This window comes from Symphalangus syndactylus, chromosome 16, assembly GCF_028878055.3.
Source record: "Symphalangus syndactylus isolate Jambi chromosome 16, NHGRI_mSymSyn1-v2.1_pri, whole genome shotgun sequence".
Taxonomy (NCBI): domain Eukaryota; kingdom Metazoa; phylum Chordata; class Mammalia; order Primates; family Hylobatidae; genus Symphalangus; species Symphalangus syndactylus.
In genome coordinates, this window is record NC_072438.2 from 92,189,309 (window position 1) to 92,212,584 (window position 23,276).

Here is a 23,276-nt window from a genome sequence, read left to right on the forward strand (position 1 = left end):
AAAAGCCACTTTTCAAACTGCTCAACCCCACTTCTGACACTGCTGTCTCCAAATAGATGATTTTACTAAAGGAGATCATTTTACTGTTATCGACTTCTTACACTTAAGGTCCCTAAAAGACACAGTGAAGAGCAATCATGAAACAGGCCCCATGAAGCACTGTCACACTAAATTCCCATTAAGAGAAACACTCACGCTACAGAGGTGTGTGATTCAGGATAAGTTGTATTTGGTACCAGGATTTTAAAGAGCACTATTTTGACATGAAAATGTATTCTTCTCTGTATTAATGGCCTACATCTTCAGAGTTTTCAAGGTTTTCTAAAAGTTTCCTCTTTGGAAAGAAGAAATCTGAAAGTCCTATCATGCCGTTCTTCCTGGCGTCTCTAAATTGGAAACAGATAAAGATATTTATCAGTAATTTCTCATCGCAAACTTAGTAACATTTTTATAAAATGCAATATAATTTAAAAGGTCTACTTTTAAAAACTGTTTATGGTTGCTCATCAGTAATTCTTACTTCCAAAAATGAAGCATTCTATTTTCTTGTGCAAAGTGCATCAAAATGTATAATAAATGTAGCTTTATTTCTAGGTGAAAAGATGGGTACTATATGCATAGGTTTTTCTTTTTTGATGACTTGTGATCTCAGGAAAGGGGTGGGAGAAGGGGCTGCTGCACAGGGTCCCAGTTCTTTGGAGGCTTGGGACATGGATTTGGAATGAGATGTAACCACCAGCATCCCAGGCGGCTCTGTCAGGTGGAGTAGCCATGTCAGAGAGCACAAGAGAAGAGGTGCATGGATCGGGCAGGAGAAGGGTCCCAGCATGACCCGGATGGCAGTGCAGAAGCAGAGGCTGTGGGCACCAGGAGGAGAGCTGGGGACAAAGTACTGCGTCATCCGTGTGACTGCAGACACCAGCCAGGATGGCGTCAAGAATGAGGCGGAGAGAAGGGACAGCTTGGGAGCTGCCATCTTCCATGAGGACAGGAGTGTTGGAGTGACAGCAGATGACAGAGGAAGGAGGAAAAAGGGGGACCATGGAGTCCAGAGGCTCAGCCCATGGTAGGCAGAGGGGATGTGAGTTTGAAGGAAGGAGAGGAAACAGTGTGGAAGGGACAAGGAGACGAGGAGGGCTGGGGCAGGTGGGGCAGGGTGCAGGACACAGGCTCCACTGGGGCAGGAAGGGAGGTGGAGGCTGACGGATCACTTGAGCACCAGCTCCTGGTGCTGTGGCCTGCATCCTAGGCGGCATCATAGCCGGTTGGAAAGGGTGGGAGGAGGGGACAAGAGTCTGGGTGGTGACAACAGGCCAGGGGGGCTTCTCAGGAGGCTGAGGCGAGCAGGGGTGTGTGCTGTGCCAGAAGGCGGCCCTGGGACCAGCCCCCATTGATCCCCGTCCCTGGCTTACTGTCCTCTTGCCACTCAGCATGACCTGCTGTCTTAAAATCTGTTTGTCTGATGTCTGTCTGCTTCACAGGGCAAAACTCCAGGGGTTGGGGCGTGACCTGTTCACTGACTACATCCCCGGCACCTGCGCCAATGCCTGCCACAGAGCAGGTGCTCAATAAACGGTACTGTGGGCAATTCGAGATGAGAGGTATGGGGCTCAGGGACAAACCATAACCAGCACTTGGGGGGCAGTGGTCCCAAGGGGAAGTGCTGCGAAGACCTCAGGGACCCCAACTCCCTTGGGGCTGGAGCCTGGAGGACCTGGGCCCTTTCCTGCCCTTGCACCTAGAAGGCCCTTTCTTGCTGTTAACCAGGCTTACTCTGCAGCACCACAGCTCCCCGGACCCTGCGGTTGTCACCACCACCTCTGTACACCCCACCGGCCCCGGGCTGCTTTCTCCGCCTCCCCATAGGTAGTGCAGGGTGCAGAGTCAGCACCCGATGATGGTTTAGGGAATGAACAAATGAGAAATTCCGCAGGACCCAAGAGCTTTGTTCCTTTTTACTCTGCATCTTGTCTTTAAAGGGAGGATTCATTAATCTTGTTAAAAAATGTTACAGGTGATCAGAACACTGGACAATATATTGGAATGTTAGCTCCAAGTCATGCTTCAGAGCAGAACCAGCCTTACATCACATGCAGCCTGGTGCAAATACAATATAACATGCAATGTGTCGGAGTCATATAGCAAGTTCATCAGAGGGAGAACTGCGTGACTGATGTCAATGACATCCTCAAGTTTCTGCAAATGATCCTGTGTCCGTGGCACTACTATCAGGCTGTCCACCAACAGTAATCTATGTCTACATTTCATTGTGGAGAAATTAATTCTATCTCACTTTTTAAATTATTATTATTATTATTATTATTATTATTTGAGACGGAGTTTCGATCTTGTGGCTCAGGCTAAAATGCAATGGCACAATCTCAGTTCACTGCAACCTCTGCCCCCCGGGCTCAAGAGATTCTCTTGCCTCAGCCTCCTGAGTAGCTGGGATTACAGGCACCCACCACCACACCTGGTTATTTTTTTAGTAGAGATGGAGTTTTGCCATGTTGGCCAGGCTGGTCTTGAACTCCTGATCTCAAGTGATCCACCCGCCTCGGCCTCCCAAAGTGCTGGGATCACAGGCGTGAGCCACCGTGCCCAGCCTCTATCTCACTTTTTAACATGCTACAGTTTAATACCACCTGACATGCTGTACATAGGAATCAGGATAGATCTGGGATAAACAAGTCTTAATGACAGGATACATTCTCTCCCTCTAAAGTCTAAAGAAACCTGAGTCTTAGCCCGCGTGGGTGGGAGCCACAGGAGAGGTCAGGCTCCCTTCTGAGGTGCTGCTTGCTTTCGCTGAGGGCCTTTGATCTGCAGCTCCACTTACGCACACCTTCAATACTATCAGGCGTGCCTAAACCTTCTGCTAAACATGGGATTCGTTGGGACACAGTTATTGCAGACAAGGGACGTGATCTTGTGAAATATATGTTTGGTCTTCAACCCCCTCTCCTGGCATACAACTCCTAAAATCTGTGGAATCTCCAAAGTGAGTTCTTTCTTTATGCTCATGATTGGCTGATGCCCCAGGTAGCTTCAGGATGGGGCTGGTCACTGGAGAGCCCGAGGCAGGATTAGAGGGGTGGGACTTTCAGCCCAGCCCAACCTCGGAGGTGGGGAGAGGGGCTGATGGCTTAGGTGATCACTAATGGCCAATGATTTAATCAATCATGAAGCTTCCAGGAAAAAAAAAACCTAAAAGGACAGGGCTTAGAAAGTTTCCCAGAAGCTAAACACATCGAGACCAACAGGAAGGTGAACAAGAGCTCATTCGAGGGCAGGGAGGGGACGTACCCCAACTCCATGGGGGCAAAAGCCCCCATGCTCCAGACCCTTCCAGACCTCGCTTTGTGTCTGTCTTCCTCTGACTATTTATCCTTGTAATAAACTAGTAAACATGAGTGTTTCCCTGAGTTCTATGAGCCATTCTAGCAGATTAATTGACCCAAGGAGGCATTGTGGGAACCCCGATTTAGAGCCAGTCAGTCAGAAGCACAGGCAAAATAACCCGGGGCTTGCAACTAGCATCAGAAATGGGGCAGGGTGGGGGCAGTCTTGGGGACTGAGCCCTCAACCTGTGGGATCTCACGCTATCTCCAGGTAGACATGGTAGCGATAGAATGAGAACGCACAGCTGGTGTCTGCTGCAGGACTGCTTGCTTGCTTTTTGGTGAGGAAAAGCCTCCACACATTTGATCACAGCAGTCTTCTGTGTTGACTGCTGTTGTGGTGTGAGAGCAACAGAAAAACTGAGTTTTTCCCTACAAGGGGGAAGTGAAACAGGAAATTCTCCCATGGTCAACATTCCTGAATCCTAGAGAGGGTGCATACTTACGCATTTTCCTTTAGAGAGGCAAGGTAGGATTCCGTCTCCAAGGGAGACACGTCTGAGTCTAATCTGGCCAAGTAGCGGTAGACGTAGGAAAACGTCTTGAAGGGGATGCGAGCGGGCCCGCCCTCCGGATCGTCCGTGAGGATCTCGCACAGGTGCTTCAGCGCAGTGTTCAAGGACTAGGAGCACCACAGCCGGGTGGGGAGAAAAACAGTTACTCCTGGCATCACTCACATTGAAAGCAGGCACCAGCAGAATCACCACTCTAGTGTATTTGACAGAAATTCTCCAAAAAGTATGCTCTCAGTCTGAACTGAGAACTAGGTGAATGTACAATTGCTATAATGAAAAATCGAAAGGAAAGGTTCGAATGGGGTGCAATTGACAAGGAAAAAATTCTAATTCACAGATCTTATTTTCTATTAAAATAGAAATGACTGTTACAGACAAAAGGAAGCATCAATGTCTTTAAAACCAACTTCCTAAGCTAATGTGTACAGCCCTATCTGGCCCAGAGACACACCCGGGGCTGAATGAACTCTGCCACCAGCCAGAGGTGCTGCCTGCAGAGGGCAGGGCTGGCAGCCAACAGCCTGCATGCCTACAAGGAGGCCCTGGGTGTCTGCCGATGCCTGCCCACCGAGCAGAAGGGAGGGCTCTGTCCTGGCTCTGTCCCTGTTCACACAGAAGGCTCTGGGCTCTGTCTCAGCTCCAGCACAGCAACCAGACTTCCTCCCTGCAGACCGTTCATCTCCCTCACACTCTTCCAAACTGCTGGGCTCATCCCAGACAGCAGCCCACTCTCCGCTTTCAGTGGGAAAGCCCGTCCTTTGGGCAGCCTTCCTGCCTCCACACGGCAGACACTTTCAGCACCTGCCCTCCCAGCCAAGTCCCTGCCAGGGGGTGGGGGCGGGGGCAGCTAACAGGCCAAGGTTGTCTTCATGAGACCAGAGGCTGCATGGCGCTGGAACTGCAGGGCCTGAGCACCAGGGCCCCCCGGGGCCAGCCCATGGCCTCCCACCTCCAACTTGCTCAGTTCATCCTTGTTGAAAAAACATGAGCTGTTTGTGTGTTTGTTTGAAGGTGGTGGGGGAACAATGTAACATAAGATTGCTATCTTTTCAAAAGAGAATACATAGCCCAGGTCTCCTTTTCTCCTTCCACACCAAGACATCATGACCTGCAGCCTTCAACACCCTGGCCAGGGTAAGCTGTGGAGGCAGGTGTCCTAATTCCACAGCTGGCCTATGGGACCATCCCCTCAGTCCCCACCTCGAGTCCCTTCTGTGAAGGCCATCCTTGCCAGAGTGGCCATCTCATACCTGCCGGGATGGTCACGCTGCCTACTGATGAAGGTGAGCTCACACGGGTGGACGCTTAAATGTAACCCCCCTCGCCAACACACACACATGGCAACAACCCTTCATTCCCTCCACATTCGCCAAGTGCCTGTTACACACCAGGATGTAGCAGTGAACAGACGCCTAACGCCTGCTCATGTGGAGATCCTGGTCAAGTGGGAGAGCCACAACACCTGGATTCTAGGGTGCTCTGGAAGGGGGTGTGCCCAGAGCAGCAGGCAGGCAGTGCCGGGGTGGAGGGTGACATTTTCAATCGGGTGGTCAGGGAAGGTCAGAGCAGGGAGCATGTAAGCACAGACCCAGGGGGAAGGAGCCAGTCATGTGGGATGCTGGGAGAATTCCAGGGGCACTTCTGTGTGCTCCAGAAACAGCCAGGAGCTCCGGATAGCTAGAGCAGGCCATGGAGAGGCAGGAATGCAGGAAATGAGGTCAGCAGGATGGGGTGGGGTCAGATCACGGGGGTCCTTACAGACCCAGGGAGGACTTGGGCTTTGGCTGGGTTCTATGGAAAGGTGTCAAAGGGTTTCAAACAAAGACGGAGCACTGTGGAGTGTTTCTAAGGAGTCCTTCCGCCAATGTGTGAAGAGAAGTGAGGAGGGTGGAAGGCGGGAACCCGGCGAGGAGGCTGCTGGAATAATCCAGCCAGGGGCCTGGGTGGCAGCAGCCGACAGCTGGGAAGGGCCGGACTCAGCCTCTCCTGAAGGTGGAGTTACCAGAACTCCCTGGTGGTTGCATGTGGGCAGAGAAAGTGGTTCCAATGTTTGGTGTCTGAACAGCTGCAAGGGTAGATTTGCTATCAACTGGGAAGTTCCAGAGAGAAGCTGAGTTTGGGGTGACTTCCACTGACATGTCTGTCAGGCGCCCAGTGGAACTGGTGACTCAGGTGGCTACTTAATAGGCCTAGCGCTCACAGAGGAGACTTGGGAGCTGGGCGAGATGGCATATACAGGCGGGGTGGTGTACATGGGGGGGATGGTGTACACGGGGGATGGTGTACATGAGGGGGATGGTGTACATGGTGGGGATGGTGTACATGGGGGGATGGTGTACACGGGGGATTGTGTACACGAGGGGGATTGTGTACACGGGGGGGATGGTGTACACAGGGGACAGTGTACACGGGGGATGGTGTACATGAGGGGGATTGTGTACACAGGGGGATGGTGTACATGGGGGGGATGGTGTACACGGGGGATGGTGTACACAGGGGACAGTGTACACGGGGGATGGTGTACATGAGGGGGATTGTGTACACAGGGGGATGGTGTACATGGGGGGGATGGTGTACACGGGGGATGGTGTACACGAGGGGGATTGTGTACACAGGGGGATGGTGTACACAGTGGGATGGTGTACATGGGGGGATGGTGTACATGAGGGGATGGTGTACATGAGGGGGATGGTGTACACGGCGGGGGATGGTATACACGGGTGGGGCAGTTTATACGAGCAGGATGGTGTATACAGCCGAGCCCCATGAGGTTGCTGAGGTGGGAGGACAGTGCATGGACACGCCATACCACCAAGAGCTGGGGAGATGAGGGACCAGCCTGGGGACTTGAAAGGTGCAGCCAGGAGGGAGGCTGCTGGTGAGTGAAGAAAAGCGTTTCCTGGCGGAGAGAGCAATCTCCTGTGTCAAAGCACACAGGACAGGACAGGAAGGACAAGGACTGGTGGGTGGCACAGGATTTCCTCGGAGCCCCCCGGTGCTGTGCTGGAGCCAGCTCATGAGCTGACTGCTAAGCTTCCGGCAGTTGTGTGAGCTGGAGGACTTCACCCTGGCAGCCTGAGCTCAGCCGCAGTGGGAATATTTCCACCACATCGCTTGGCAAACATGACTGAGAACCAGGACCTTCCCGAGCAGGCTGGTACCCACAGGCTGCTGGGTGGGGTGTGAGGGCAGACTGAGAACTCCTGCTTGCAGCAGCCACGGAGGCGGCTGGCATCCCTGGGGAATCGCCTGCAGGGATGAATTTGGGGCTGTGCTTCCGAGGGCCAGCGCAGAGCACCATCCTCACGGGAGAGCTGCAGACGCAGGGAAAGGGCCGCCTCAAGCCAGGCCAGGCCTGTCTGGCTCCACAGTGGCTGTGTCATGAATAAACGCCACATCCTCAGGGACAGGAAAGGGCTCCAAGCCCACTCCAGGCTATGGGACAAAATGAGCCTTCCCTACAGAACACCATGGTCAGAGCAAAGCTGATAACACCGCCCGCTGTCCTCCTCTGGGAGTGAGAATAATGACAGTCACCACGTGTGGTAACTGTGAGGAGCAGACAGACCCCTTGGCCAGGCCCAGAGGGGCTCAGCAATCACCCAAGTCACCCAGCCAGGACTGGAGCGCAGCCAATGGGCCTCTGAGCTCACCCCAGTGACTACTCCGTTTTATTACATCTAGCAGCTGCCAGGTGGGCTCTGGGAACAAGATCTGGGGCAGAGACGTCGCCTATTTGAGGACCCAGATATTTGGCTGCAGGAGATGGAGCCCTGAACAGAACTGATCTCCCTGTCCCCAGCGGCCTGATGGGGCAGTTCCTCCCATTTCCACCCCCTTCCCACGCCAGCAGTGCTGGTGGCGGCTGCACCTGGCGCTGCCGAGGTGGACAGCTCGGTTAGGGAGTGAGTGCAGCTCCCTGGGCAACATGATGCTCTCTCTAGGAAAAGTGCACAACCCGCTCTGTGGAGCTGCAGGCACTGCTCCAGGAGCACTGCACATGTGGTTCCTCTAAAAGACTGTCCCCAAGACAGGATTTGCTCAAAGTAGAGTCGTGTATTTCACAATCCACGTTCCTTGCTTGAAACTTTCAAAGACATGTTGTTATGACGGGATTTGCTTTTACACCCGACACAAATGGCAGTCCGTCACCACCGTGTGCAGGATTGCGGGGCCTCAGGAAGGATGAGTCGGGAAGGAAGGAGTTGGCGTGGATGGAGCAGGCAGATGAGATCTGTGTAACGCGCTGTTCCAAGGCTTCAGAGGAAGCGGTATTTAAGGAAAAATACATCAAAACACTCGAGCATCACTTCCTCTGCAAAGGCGTGATGACACTACCCATGTCAACGTTTCTGACAATAAGATCTGCAGCAATTTTTATACCCAGAAGGATTCATAAGGCAACTTGCTTGATCTTGTGCTGTGAGTTACGTTTCTTAAAATTTGTTTCTCAATTCCAAAGGCCTGTGGGTGGCACAGTCACTTGCACACCAGCCAAAAGACCCTCTCCTTGGCATGACTGCCCCATGCTGCCGTCTGTTGTGTTGCTGATTTATTCTCCCATGCACGATATGTGCTGGGCAGAGGTGACTGGCAAGCTGCACTTCGTTTTTTTTTTTTTTTTTTTTTTTTTGAGATGGAGTTTCACTCTTGTCACCCAGGCTGGAGTGCAGTGATGCAATCTCGGCTCACCGCAACCTCCGCCTCCTGGGTTCAAGCGATTCTCCTGCCTCAGCCTCCTGAGTAGCTGGGATTACAGGTGCCCATCACCACACCCAGCTAATTTTTGTATTTTTAGTAGAGACGAGGGTTTCACCATGTTGGTCAGGCTGGTCCCGAACACCTGACCTCAGGTGATCCACCCACCTCGGCCTCCCAAAGTGCTGGGATTACAGGTGTGAGCCACTGCACCCAGCCAAGCACTTAGTTTTTAACCAAGTATTTACACCTGATTCATAATCTGAAATTCAAATGGAGATGTGTGAAGAACACAGGCACGGGGGCACCCACTATTTTCCAGGCATTTTCGGCGTGCCAACTCTGTGGGCTTTTTCAGTTTCCAAATTATAGCTGCTCTCATGATGACACGAGACTCCTCAACAGTCACCTCACACCTCCCCAAGGGCACCTCTCAGCTGGCATGGAAACAAAAATAGGCCCGTTTTACACAGAATCAGAACAAAGGAAGTCCCCCTTTGAGGCATGGCTGCCTGTGCTGGGGGTAGAGACTGGACTTCCAGTGAAGCTGTGCCTCTAACCCAGCACTGGTTTTTAAAAGCCTCTAACCCAGCACTGCGTTTTCAAGAGCTGAAGGCCTTTTCATCGAATTCTATTATCCTCTCCAGTTTTCTAATTTAAAACCATTTCTGGGGTTGACAGCAGGGAAGGGTAGGAGGCCCTGAATGGGAAGGAGCAGTTCACCTTGTAGCTGGGGTGTGATACCCTGTGCAGGACAGGGATGGGGAGGCCACAGCAGCCCATGGGAATCTCCAGCGGATGGGGCCAGGTTGGTCAGTGGAGCGCGGCCCTTGCCTCTTTCCCACAGAGGGAGGGAGATGAGCAATCAGGGGAACTGGAGCTGGGGCCAGGGGAGTCAGGAGCCCGAGCAGCTCCTTTGTCTTCAGGGACAGCTCCTAAACATGCCTGTGGCCTCAGGCTCCCACTGGGGGGTGAGGGCGTGGCTGTGTCTTCTCACCCGGCTGCAGGGGCTATGAGGAATTCTGTTGGCCTTTCTTGGACACTTCCGAATGCGCTTTCGAGCCCTAGCTGGGGAAACCTGGAAGGAAACGGCAGCAAGGAGTAAGCCAGGACGCAGCCTCTGTCACTGGCGCAGGTGGCCGTCACATCGGACCGACAGGGTACCGCCATAGGTCAGTCACTGAACCTGACATGCTGTAGCACAGCTGGATGGGGCGATGTTCTGAGAGCTGCAAAGTGTGTGTTGTCAGGAGGAGGCCGAGGCTGAATGCCTTCCAGGGGATGAATCACTTCAGGACACAAAATGATTTTGATGATCGTCCTGAGGAGTTGTTATTCTCCAAGATAGGAAATCTCAGGTGTAAACTTGAATAAGGTGCTCCTAACCTGTGGGCTGCACACTCCTTGGGCTACGGAGCCACTAGGAGGAATCCTCCCCTCTTCCCACTTCCAGGTCACCTGTTGTGACTCAGCTTTTCTCTGCCTTGGGGCACCAGCCTGCAATCCTGACAGTGCCTTCCTCAAAAGGTTGTTGAGAGGATTCCAGAGAACACACACACAGAGCTCTGCGCACTCCCGCACACAGTCACACGCTAGAAATCACGCCCACTGCGTGCACTGTGTTCAGACGTAAAGCTGCATTAGACACGTGTGCATCTGCGCTTGTAAACGAAGAGAGATGCTTCTGTGACTAAGGAAGTTCAAATGCGTTTAAAAGCCTGACTACAGTCAATGTTATGTGTTTTGATCATGACGGACTGACTCTGTCAATGTGAGTATGGGGATGAAGGATTTGGTTCACAATTTTCTTATCTTAAAAAAAGATCTCCATGCTTAAAAGACAAAACAAAACATCTTGATCCACAGCTTTAATGCTCAGGATAATTAATGGCATTATAGAAACGGAAAAATAAAAGTCAGCCAGGATCTGTGGCTTGCACCTATAAATCTCAGAACTTTGGGAGGCCAAGAGGGGAGGATGGCTTGAGCTCAGGAACTGAGACCAGCCGAGGCAACATGGCAAGATACTTGTCTCTACAAAAAATAAAAAATCAGCTGGATGTGGTGCCGCATGCCTGTAATCCCAGTGACTTGGGAGGCTGAGATGGGAAGATCGCTGGAGTACAGGAGGTTGAGGCTGCAGTGAGCTATGATCATGCCACTGCACTCCAGCCTGGGTGACAGAGCGAGACCCTGTCTCTTAAAAAAAAAAAAAAAAAATTTAAATAAAAGCCACAACATATAAATATGGTCATTTCACGATGCAAGCACATCAAAACATTGAGAAAGAGGACAGGAATCTCTTAACACCCAGATGGCCATTTAAAGTCACTGTTCACCTGCCTGGGGCAGCTCACGGTGCCCCTTAACCTGAATTGATAGCTTTTGATATAATAAGTAAGCAGTGTTCAGGGCTTCAAGGATGTAACAGGACATCAGCTCCAAGAATCTGGTGATGTTTGCCCACTTTGTTCACTCCAGAACCTTCAGCACTTAGAACAGGGCCTGGCACAAAATAATGCACAGTAAACATTTGTGGAATGAATGATACGTATGACTCAGAAATTGAAGCAGAGGTTTCCAGTCTTTTTAGAGATCTTGAACTCGATGAATTTCACTAGAGTGATTTCTAAGAGAAATAAATGTAAACAGCACAGAGAGTACACCTGCCACAAGCCATGCCCCCACCATAGACACAGAGCAGGAATGACATCTATCCTGCTCACGCAGGCAGCGTCTAGCCACCAATTACACAGCATCCTATGTGAAATAAACTTCTGCAGGTGGTAACCCACCACAAATTCTTCTCATCGCACTTCACTTCTTTATTTCCTCTTTTTGAAGGTATTTTTTTAAAGCATAAAAATGAACGCTTATGACGCTGAACGACATGAAGAAACCCCTCCTTGAATTCACAGCTTTGTGTTCTTAGCACACCTCCAAGCCACCCAGGGCCAACAGGGTCAACACCAAGTGTCCACACCAAGGCCTGGTGGGTCCGAGCACCTCCTGTCTACCCAGCACACCCCGAGACGGGTGTTTGAACTCATGCTCAGCACTCTGTGGGCCACGGGAGCCAGGGCAGAGCAGGCATCCCTGGCAGCAGACATGGACCCCAGACGAGCACATGCTCCTCTGAGGGAGGAGAGGTCAGCTTCCACACTTGAACCTGACCCTGAGTCTACAGCTGCACTGGACCAGAGCAGAGGGTGGCTGTGGCTTTCTACAACCAAGAGAGGCCTCCAGCACCTACGGAAGGAGTCAAAAGCAAATCTGGAGTCCTGCTGGCAAAGGTGGCTCAAGTTAGGAGACAGGCAGGAACCCTCAGTGACACACAGCATGCTTCCTGGTGTCAATTGATTCTCTGTGGGTCAAGTAACATATGATAGGAAGAACACAAAAGAATGTGTGCTGTTTGTGATGTCCCTTCCCCAGGAGTCAGCTTAGACGGCCAAGCTCCATCCTTAACACAATGTCTCCATCTAGTGTCACACACTCTACACGGAAAAGAGGCCTTATTTTTCAAATCAGATTCAATTGTGTTTTAAATCTAGTGCTTATTTTCACAATTAGGAAGGTGAAAACTATAAAGATGGATCCAAAAACATGAATTATTCTACTTTCTCATCATTGTTAAAATCAAAATTTTACAACTAAGCTTAGAGGCAGAAACCACCAACATTAATTCAAACATTGCATACAATTTTATATTGTTAACATATCGATTTCAGGGCCGGGTGCAGTGGCTCACACCTGTAACCCCAGCATTTTGGGAGGCCGAAGCGGGCAGATCACCTGAGGTCAGGAGTTCAAGACCAGCCAGGCCAACATGGTGAAACTCTGTCTTCACTAAAAATACAAAAAATTAGCCAGGTGTGGTAGTGCACGCCTGTAATCCCAGCTACTTGGGAGGCTGAGGCATGAGAATCACTTGAACCTGGGAGGCGGAGGTTGCAGTGAGCCCAGATCGCACCACTGCACTACAGCCTGGGCAACAGAGCAAGACTCTCTCTCTCAAAAAAAAAAAAAAATATATGTATATACACACACACATATATATTTTAGGCTGGGTGCAGTGGCTCACACCTGTAATCTGTAATCCCAGAACCCGAGGCTGGTAGATCACCTGAGGTCAAGAGTTCAAGACCAGCCAGGCCAACATGGTGAAATCCCATCTCTATTAAAAGTACAAGAATTAGCTGAGCATGGTGGTGCATGCCTGTAATCCCAGCTACTCGGGAGGCTGAGGCAGGAGAATCGCTTGAACCTGGGAGGCTGCAGTGAGTCAAGATCGCACCATTGCACTCCAACCTGGGTGACACAGTGAGACTCTTATCTCAAAAAATATATAGTTAGATACAGATAAAGATAGATAGATAGATAGATAGATAGATAGATAGATAGATAGATTTCACAGAGTTCCAGATTAACAAAGTGACATAAAAATGTCTCCAATAATTAAATGTATTTGCTTTTGTCTATCTTGATAATACCCCTGAGACACTCCCCTGGTGCCATCTGCACCTGTCCTTGCTACTGGAGGGTACCGGGCCTGCCAACATTCAGGCCTTGGCACAATTAGCCTGGGGCTGACAGGAAGCACCTCCATTGCCTTTGAGCAGTTACACAACAAAACTCTTGCTCATTCTACAGCCACACCACACCCGACTCCCTGAGGGCACAGAGCTTCCCACTGGGGCCATCCGCGGAGCTGGTGAACTGCGCCGCACTCAGATGTGACATGGAGGAAGGGAATGAACAACGCAGCCTGTGATGTACAGATGAATACATCTAGTCATGTAATTTAGGATGAAAATTTCAGAAAATTACTGACAACACAATTGTCTTTTCATCAAGTCAAAACCAACTAAAATTCCACAATGTACCTCTTGGGGGACACATAGAAGCATGTGTTTCAGAGGCCAGGGAGCGAGAAGCAGGAGCTTTAGAAATGTCATTGCTTCAGGCCACCAGGCAGGGGGACAGGACGCGGGAGGAGGCCACGGTGGTTGGAAGTGACTGTCGGTGCGTTAGTGACCACGTTGGGTAGGCTTGCGGGTGTTTACTACCACCCATTTCAAGTAATTTGTTTTATTTATTTATTTATTTTTTGAGACGGAGTCTCGCTCTGTCGCCCAGGCTGGAGTGCAGTGGCGCAATCTCGGCTCACTGCAAGCTCCGCCTCCCAGGTTCACGCCATTCTCCTGCCTCAGCCTCTACGAGTAGCTGGGACTACAGGCGCCTGCCACCACGCCCGGCTAATTTTTTTTTGTATTTTTAGTAGAGACGGGGTTTCACTGTGGTCTTGATCTCCTGACCTCGTGATCCGCCCGCCTCGGCCTCCCAAAGTGCTGGGATTACAAGCGTGAGCCACCGCGCCCGGCCAAGTAATTTGTTTTAATGAAAATGGAATGAAAGAGCTCTGCGCATGGACTGAAGCTGAGTGAGGGCTGTGAAGCAAGGACCATGGGCACCCAGTTATACACGCTGGGGCCACAGACTGAAGGGAGGAGGGACAATCAAATTGTTCATCTATGTAGTAAAGGGAGCTCGTTCTCCTTTCTCTGCCCCCTTTCTTCATAAGCTTCACATGGCGGATGCCCGGTTACTCTTCCTTCACCCAACCACTAACCACCACGTCTCACAGCAAGACTTCAGCTGAGAAGACTGACTCTGGGTTTGCAAAGGAAGCCCTGCCAACATCATCCCAGCTCCAACCTCTCCCTTCTCGCCCCAACCTCCCAGGCTCGCCTCGTCACCTGGAGGATCATGTCTTATTCCTAAGTCGCTTGGCTTATACTCGAACATCAGCAAAGTTGCACTGTATCTATTAGTTATTAATAGATTTCTAAGGCCGGCGCAGTGGCTCACGCCTGTAATCCCAGCACTTTGGGAGGCCAAGGTGGGCAGATCACCTGAGGTCAGGAGTTCGAGACCAGCCTGACCAACATGGGGAAACCCCGTCTCTACTAAAAATACACAATTAGCCAGGCATGGTGGCGCATGCCTGTAATCCCAGCTACCAGCTACACGGGAGGCTGAGGCAGGAGAATTGCTTGAACCTGGGAGTCGGAGGTTGCGGTGAGCCAAGATTGCGCCATTGTACTCCAGCCTGGGCAACAACAGCAATATTCCGTCTCAAAATAAATAAATAAATAAATAAATAAATAATTAATTAGATTTCTACTAAGGTAGAAAATAATTGTATGCCTCTTTCCACAGATGAGCAAACCAGTTATCAGTTTACAAAATGATTTGTAGTTTTAAAAAGTCATTGATGCATTTTCTTCTAAAACCTAAATATATTTTAATAGTATCCATATCTTTCACCTACTATTAACTTTTAAATTGAGGCATTTATAAATAATTTCTGTAAATTAAAATAACTATAAGCCTGAAAATATTAATATAATAGGCCTGGAGCGGGGGGGGGGGGAAATGCTTTTCTAAGACAAAGTTACTAAAGTGTTTCCTTTAGTTACTGAAACCTAAACTATTTTTAAGCTGGGACCATGATGACACAGAATTACTAATATGCTATTTATAGGTACATACCCCACCAAGCATGCTGCATCCAAGTGCTAAAAAGTTTATCCACTTGATTTTGTTTTCACAAGGATCCAGTTGCAAGAGCGCTTTGAATTTTTCCTTCGGCAGGCACAAGTTCTTCCACTTCTGCTCAAGATCTGCTAATTCCACATACCGCTTGTGGTGACACTGTTTGGAAAACACAGTATGACAATTTATGTACGTTTTAAAACCTGGGAAACAATAGAATGCTGTGAATATTCAACATACACCAAGTAACCTGCCCCATGCAGGGGACGGATGAACTCCAAATGCATGACAGTGGGTTCTGTCAGCCCTGGGGAGGGGAGGCAGGGAAGGCAGCGAGCGGCAACCTTTTATTTCTTACACGAAAAAAGGACGGTGAAGCGAATACGGCATCATGTTATGACTTAATGAAACAGGCATACTGATATTGAGTATACGATATTCCACTATCTGTCTGAAATGCTTTACAATAAAAAATAAACCTCAGTAAAAAACATTTTAAAAATCCAGCCCCTAAACACATTAACAGTTAGATAGGAGAGATCTTAAAACTGAAAATAACTGTATTTCTTCTACTATATATTTATTTGTTAATTTTTGGACAGTCTCATTCTGCTGCCCAGGCTGGAGTGCAGTGGCATGATCTCAGCTCACTGCAACCTCCACCTCCCAGGGTTAAGTAATTCTTCTGCCTCAACCTCCCAAGTAACTGGGATTACAGGTGTGCACCACCACGCCCTGTTAAGTTTTGTATTTTTATTGGAGACAAAGTTTCACCTTGTTGGCCAGGCTGGTCTTGAACTCTTGACCTCAAGTGATCTGCCCGCCTCAGCCTCCCAAAGTACCGGGATTAAAGGCATGAGCCATCATGCCCGGCCTTCCTTCTACTATTTTAAACAATCTATCAAAACTGATAACTTCTGCAATCTGCTAGCAGTATCTTGGATGAAAAGGCTTGAGCAATTTCAGCATGTCTTTTCCCAAGCTACACCATTCAAGAGTTCTTCATTTCCCTTAAGGTAGCCATGGAAAAGTCCTAGTTTCAGAATTCACTGTATCCTGCACAGAAGCACAGCATTTCACAATGTAGAATGGGGATAAGTCAGTTTGAAAATCAAGGTTATGCCACTGGTGTCTCTTTTAGCAAAAGAACCGAGTTATGAGGAACGCCTAGCCTTGCTCCGTGACCCACTTTCTAGAACCTCATGTCTCTAAAAACAGGATGGAGTGTGGGGCAAAGAAGTGCAAGGCAGGAAGGGGGCCCAGGCTCTCCACAGAACTGGACACCAGAGGCTGCTGCCGACCTTGGGGGCCAAAGGCCAGCCCCGCCTTCCAGACAGAGAAGGCAGAGGCTTACTCAGGCCTGCACACAGCTTTCACAAACGCACACTTGGAGAACGACTGGAAATCCCCCAGGTTCTGAAATTTTGTATGTTTTGCCCAGCAGAATCTAGTGTCATGTAAATTTTGTATTTAAAAGAAATTATATTTCACTTTTCTAAAATCTACCCCTGGATAGTTACTTGGGGCTGTTGAAGCTAGAAAAAGATCTCCGGAACACAACATATTTCTTCCTTGAATCAACCTTGACGATGCGTGGCAGGGAAAGCAGGACTTCAGGGACCTCCGGAGGTTTGAAATATATTGCTGGGGTGTGCCCTGCTCTGTCATCAATGCACAGTGAACGGTAAGGAAAGCACAGGCCAGCTGCCCGAGGCCACAGACCCCCCCATACCTGCTTGTGCAAAACTTTCAGGAGTCCTTGAGTCAGGCCCGTGTCTGTTTTCTGGGTTGCCATGGGCATTTCCATTCTGTCCTTTACAGGAAGTGGATCTCCTCTCGACAAGGCTGAAAAATAGCTAATAAATAACAGACATCTCTGAAAGCTCATCGATACACAAAAAGCAGCTATGCAATGCAACTTCTTAAATAACCCCCCAAAACAACGGTGATTAGGAAGGACAGCTCTGAAGACCAACATCCCGGGCTTATGTCCTGGTTCCTCCACTTAGTTCTCTGACTTAACCTTCTCTGCATGCCTTAGTTTCTCTGTTGGCAAAGGGGATAATGAGAGTCCCTGTTGGAGGGTCGGGGAGCACTGTGTGAGAAGGGCTTGGCGCAGTGGCTGGCACTGGCAGAAGCTCCTTCAACGTGTGTGATTCTTCCCCTCCTCCCTCCCACTTCACAATCAGCTGGAGTTCCATGTGTTACTCTTTCTTTTTTTTTCCTAAATTTTTTGAGACAGGGTCTCACTCTGTCACCCAGGCTGGAGTGCAGTGGCGTAATCATGGCTCACTGTAGCCTCCACCTCCCAAGCTCAAGGGATCCTCCCGCCTCAGCCTCCTGAGTAGCTGGGACTACAGGCACACACCACCACACCTGGCTAATCTTTTTAATTATTTCTTGTAGAGATGTGGTCTTGTTCCATTGCCCGTGCTGGTCTGGAATTCCTGGCCTCAAGTGATCCTCCCAGCTTGGCCTCCCAAAGCACTGAGATAATAGGCATGAGCCACTGTGCCCGGCCGTCTTCCCACTTTTGACAGGTGGGTTTGGCCTTCCTCCTTTTTGAGGTGCTTGACTTTAAGCGTGTCTGCATATTCAACCCTGAGGCAGCCCAGGAACACACAGGTCACCTACTTCCACACTGGGAATGGCAGGTGCTGGCCTGGCTTCCATCCCCCCACCCCCACTTTTCCTGCCTGGTATTTTTCTCCTTAATTGTTCCTTTCTGGGACACTGATATTGCTGCTTTTGTTGGGGGCAAGAGTGGGAAACTGTTGGGGCAATAAGTCAAGAGGGAACCCACACCCAGCCTCTGGCTCGTGGTGGGAGGGGTGCCAAGGAAGACCTTCTGAGCAACTCACGCCCCTTGGTATCTTTGCCAGAGATGGCGATGCTGAAGCCACATCATTTGGGTCCCTAATGACTTTAGCATGAGGAAAAGAGACAGCATATCCAGGAAAATGAACATCAAAGCATCCACCAGGGCCACAGATAACAATTCTAAAGCCATGAGTAGTTAGAAACATTGCTACAGATAAACATGGATAAGTCGATATTTGATCGACTAAAATAAACTTCATATCTCATCCTTTCTCTCTCTTTACACCCCTCAAATTTGACTTTGTTTTCTTGCTTTGTAAGACAACTTCAGCTCCATTTTGTGGCTTTGTTAATGATTTGAAGGCAGCAGTGAGTTAGACAAATGTGAACCTAAAGACCTAAAGGGTGCAGGTGAAGAATGGGTGCCTCGTTTTGCCGCATTCCTACTAATCAAGGTTTTCACCTATTTCATGGGGGTAATTCCTCATAACTCAGGCAAGCAATCCCGAGCTAGATACAGCCTCTGGAGGCAGAGTTCTCAGTGGGGGATAACGCTCCTCCTCCCTCCCCCGCCCACCACCCTCCTCCCCAGCCAAAAGGCATTTGGCAATTTCTGGAGACTATTTTTTTTCTCTTTTTTTTGAGACAGAGTCTTGCTCTGTGGCCCAGGCTGGAGTGCAGTAGAGCCATCTCAGCTCATTGCAACCTCCACCTCCCGGGTTCAAGCTACTCTCCGGCCTCAGCCTCCTGAGTAGCTGGGATTACACGTGTGCACCACCAAGCCCAGCTGATTTTTTATATTTTAGTAGAGACAGAGTTTCACCATGTTGCCCCCAGGGTGGTCTCAAACTCCTGAGCTCAATCAACCTGCCTCGGCCTCCCAAAGTGCTAGGATTACAGGCGTGAGCCACCGCGCCCGGCCTGGAGACATTTTTGATTGTCACAACAGAGGGTGGATGGTACTCCAGGCATCTGGTGGGTGCAGGCCAGGAGGCTGCTGAGTCCCATCATGCACGAGACGCCCCTTCCTCCTGTGCCCTCCCCAAATGTCAGTAGGGCCGAGGCTGGGAAAGCCTGCTTTTGAGGCGAGACCAACTAATGTTACCCTCTGCCAGTTCCCTTGAGGCACACGCCAGCCAAAGCAGCCTCTATTACTTGACTGATTCTTACGCTCGTTGTTCTGTGTGAGGCACAATTGCATGATGGTATCATAAGGAACAGCCGACTCCCCTCACAGTGCAGTCCACAGGCTTAGGGGGAGGCTGGCTCATCTTTGATATTTGCCCACCTGAAAAGCTCCTTTGAAAAGAACCCTAACCTGAGGAAAGAGGAATGCCTACTTGCTTCATCTTTTTTGTTTGTTTGTTTTTTCTTTTTTAGACAGGCTCTTGCTGTGTCACCCAGGCTGGAGTAGAGTGTTGTGAACATGGCTCACTGAAGCCTCCAACTCCTGGGCTCAAGTGATCCTCCTGCCTCAGCATCCTGAATAGCTGGGACTACAGGCATGCACCACCACGGCCAGCATTTTATTTTTAAATAAATAATTTTATTTTTAGTGCAGACAAGGTCTTGCCATGTTGCACAGGCTGGTCTCGAGCTCCTGAGCTCAAGTAACCTGCCCACCTCGTCCTCCTAAAATGTAGGGATTACAGGTGTGAGCCACCATGCTCAGCCTACTTGCTTGTTCTATAGCAGTTATGTCCGTGGGTATCCTGGTTTCCTGTTTTGGTTTTGATGGTTTTTCTTCTTCCTGTCTCCACCCCCTTCTTCCTGTGCTGCTTCCTCTTCCTGGAATCCTCTCCACCCCGCCCAAGCCCCAATCTCTCTTCCTACAAAATCTCTCAAGGACCAAGCCACTCTTTGCTTAACTTTCATGACCCTTCATTTTTGCACTTACCAAGTCCTGCCTTACTCAAGTTACTTTTGAATAGCTGTCCCTGACAGATTATGTCCTGTGACAGCTGAAACACATTTGAGCCTATAATTACATATATACTGCCGAATGAATAATGCCTGGGTTTTCTCCTAAACTCAAAAATTGTTCTTGGTCAGGTGCAGTGGCTCAAGCCTGTAATCCCACCACTTTGGGAGGCCAGGAGGGCATTATTTATTTTTATGATGGAGTCTTGCTCTATCATCCAGGCTGGAGTACAGTGGCACGATCTTGGCTCACTGCAACCTCCACTTCCTGGGTTCAAACAATTCTCCTGCCTCAGCCTCCCATGTAGCTGGGATTACAGGTGCGTGCTACCACGCCAAGCCAATTTTTGTATTTTTAGTAGAGACGGGGTTTCACCATGTTGGTCAGGCTGGTCTTGAACTCCTGACCTCAGGTGATTCATCAGCCTCGGCCTCCCAAACTACTGGGATTACAGGCGTGAGCCACCGTGCCCAGCCTGATTAAGCCTTTTAAAGTGAAGTTTAGGCTGGGTGCGGTGGTTTACACCAGTAATCCCAGCACTTTGGGAGGCCCAAGTGGGTAGATCACTTGAGGTCAGGAGTTTGAGACCAGCCTGGCCAACATGGTGAAACCTCATCTTTACCAAAAATACAAAAATTAGCCGGACTTGGGAGGTTGAGGCAGGAGAATCACTTGAACCCAGGAGGCAGAGGTTGCCGTGAGCCAAGATCTTGCCATTGCACTCCAGCCTGGGCAACAAGAGTGAAACTCCGTCTGAAAAATAAATAAATAAATAAATACAGCGAAGCTTAAAATAACTATCTCTAAGGTATTACTAAAAATAATTTAATGTTCCAAGAAGATGTTGCTAAATCTTGGAATTTTTTTGTAGAGCACAAACTCTTATAAATCCTTTTATTTAAGCTTGAATAATGGTTAAAACCGGAGGCTATATTTCTTTAGCAAGAACTCTGAAAGAGTCTTTCAGAAACCATTAATAAAAGCGTTTCTCAGAAGGCAAGCACTGGATGGACAAGTAGCTCAGTTGGTGGGTAAAATAACAGCCCCGAAGGTATCCAGGTCCATGTCCCAGGAACCTGGGAATGTTACTTTACATGGTAACAGGGATTTTGTGGACTGATTAAAGATCTTGGGTGGGAAAACTGCCCTGGACTATCTGGATGGCCACTGAATGCAATCACCAGTGTCCTTGGAAGAAGGAGGCAGAGGGAGATTTGAAAATGCCGGCCTTGAAAATGGAGGAAGGGGACATGAGTCAAGGAGTCCAAGAAATGCAGCTCTAGAAGCCAGAAAAGGCAAGGAAACGAGCTGGGTTTTCCTGAGAGCCGCTGGAAAGAGCAAAGCCCTGCCAGCACCTTGATTTTAGCCTAGTGAAACTAATTTGGACTTCTGGCCTCCAGAACTGCAAGAATGTATGTCTGTGTTTTAAGCTGTCAAGTTTTGTGGTGATTTGTTACAGCAGCCAAAGGAAACTAATTCACCGTGGTTATAGAGTTTAGAGAAAGCCAGCAAAATTTGGCTTTTTTTTCTTTTTAAATTAGTTTTCTTATTAAAAAAAAAAAAAATACAGATGGGGTCTTGCTGTGTTACCCAAGCTGGTCTCAAACTCTTGGGCTCAAGTGATCCTCCCAGCTTGGCCTCCCAAAGTGCTGGGATTACAGGCATGAACCACTAAGCCCAGCCAAAATTTGAAATGTTGATGACTAAAATATTTAAATTAAATTTACACCTGTGCTGACTCTTGTCATCATAAAAGTGAGTTTTTGTTTTACATCTGTTTATTGAAAAGGGGCAAAGAGCTCTCCTGTAAAACCAAGGGAATTTCTTTTAATGCCTCTAAGATCTGTTGACTTGTAACTTTGAGATTATGAATGTCTGTTCCTGGAAAGTGTTGGAATGTTTGTGGCAAAAAAAAAACTATGAAGGTTCATTTGCTCGACAGTTTACCCTGAGCACTCTAGGGATGATGACCTCAGTATGACCACGGTCGTTCCGGTTCTAATAAATTTAACCAGCTCTGGGTATACATAGCTCTGAGAGGATTCTCTCCAGATGAGGAAATTAGCTAAAATATTCCTCTTTGTAAAGTCATTTCACAAAGTGACCGCAACCGTGTAATTTTTTAACATAATGCAGACACTTTTTTGCCCAATGCAATTGCTTCGTTAAGTTTTAGTCTATCTTCATCATAAACACTTTTAAACAACTGAGTTGCCATTACGTTGTAGGTGAGCATTTTGCAATAATTTCGGGTCTCATGGTCGATAAATCGAAATGGTTCTTAGATAACACACTCAAGTATAGATGTCACCAATGCTAAGGGGAAAGTTGTGCCTGATACTCTTAAGTACGCTGAGCGCCGCGTAGGGCCCCTGGTCCGGGAGGAGGGCTCTCTGGGCTCGTCTGGCTTGGGCACGTAGACCTGACAGCTCCCCAGGCCGAGGGCGCTTACCCCGCGGACCACTGCAGCACGTCGGCCGGCTGGGTGCGGATGGCAGCCTTGGTGAATTGCTTCAGGATGTCCGGCAGCTCCGGGGGAATGTGGATCTGCTGAGCGCAGAACATGGTGTCGGGAAGCGGCATCGCTCTCCGCAGAAGTGACCAGGCTGGTGAATCGCGGCGCGCTGCGAGGAAGAAGGGCGGCTGTCGGTTAGGGCGCGGTGGAGCCGCTAGCAGCGCGGGGCTCGCGGCCAGGGCCGCCTCCCATCCCGTTCCCGAGGTTGGGGCCGGCTTCGCGGGGCTCTTACCCGCTCCTCCGCGGGTTTCGGGGGAAATGAGGACCAACTACCCCTCCAACAACACCCCAGACCCTGCAGTTCCCGAGCACCAGCCGGCACTACGGACGCGCTCGGTATCCAGGCAACCGGGACGCGAGCAAGCCCCGCCCCTGGAGCCGCGCACGCGCACGCGGCCCTGAGCGAGGCGGGGCTGCTCCCGGGCGGGACAAGGAGGTACTGGCGCAGTCCGGCTCGCAGCAGCCGCTGCTCCCCAGTGGTTCAGAGCCGCGTGAGCTGAACGTTTCGCTTACAAAAGGGTCTTCGGATCGGTTTCCCACCGCCGAATGTGAGCGACGAACTCACGAAGGACTCCCTCTTCTCCTTGCTCTGGCTGCGTGAGGCTGAGGCGAGGGGACTCGGGCCTGCTAGGAGGGAAGCGGGTTAAGTGAAAGGGCTGATCGCCTGGGCGACACGGGCCCCGCTGCGGGACCCACCTGCGCCTGGGACCGCTCCTCCAAACGTCTCGGGCTTCGAACTTCGCACTTGCTGTTCCCTGGCCTAAGCCGTCCCGTAGTGAACCTGAGTTCTTCATTTAAAAAGCCACTTAGACAGTGGGCAGTTTCCAGCTAAAACAATATTGTATTTG

At 49.7% G+C, this 23,276-nt stretch overlaps 2 protein-coding genes across 3 annotated transcripts; both read right to left on the reverse strand.

The window, feature by feature from the left end:
* Positions 1-207: 207 nt before the first annotated feature.
* Positions 208-22,991, reverse strand: ROPN1L (rhophilin associated tail protein 1 like). Of its 2 annotated transcripts, none has more exons than XM_055246304.2 (6): positions 22,969-22,991; positions 22,366-22,537; positions 16,905-17,028; positions 15,170-15,331; positions 3,848-4,023; positions 208-386 (listed from the first exon to the last, which is right to left on the reverse strand). In XM_055246304.2, exons 2-6 carry the CDS (start codon positions 22,494-22,496, stop codon positions 287-289), a joined length of 693 nt encoding a protein of 230 aa, XP_055102279.1. In that variant the 5' UTR covers positions 22,497-22,537; positions 22,969-22,991; the 3' UTR covers positions 208-286. The 2 variants fall into 2 exon arrangements, with proteins under 2 accessions (XP_055102279.1, XP_055102278.1); XM_055246303.1 differs by lacking the exon at positions 22,969-22,991 and adding an exon at positions 22,661-22,785.
* On the reverse strand, positions 394-1,686 carry LOC129464863 (uncharacterized). Its single transcript, XM_055246302.2, is given in 2 exon segments — positions 394-794; positions 796-1,686. Coding segments are annotated over 2 exon segments (894 nt in total). The 5' UTR covers positions 1,434-1,686; the 3' UTR covers positions 394-538.
* Positions 22,992-23,276: the final 285 nt, after the last annotated feature.

Bases quoted from the DNA above. Each gene is read 5' to 3' on its own strand.
- ROPN1L (XM_055246304.2), bottom strand. From the start codon at position 22,496: ATGCCGCTTCCCGACACCATGTTCTGCGCTCAGCAGATCCACATTCCC. The intron at 15,332-16,904 runs GTATGGGGGGGT...TTTTCCAAACAG, and splicing joins TGAAAGTTTTGCACAAGCAG to TGTCACCACAAGCGGTATGT. The intron at 4,024-15,169 runs GTATGTACCTAT...TGGTGCTCCTAG, and splicing joins GATGCAGCATGCTTGGTGGG to TCCTTGAACACTGCGCTGAA.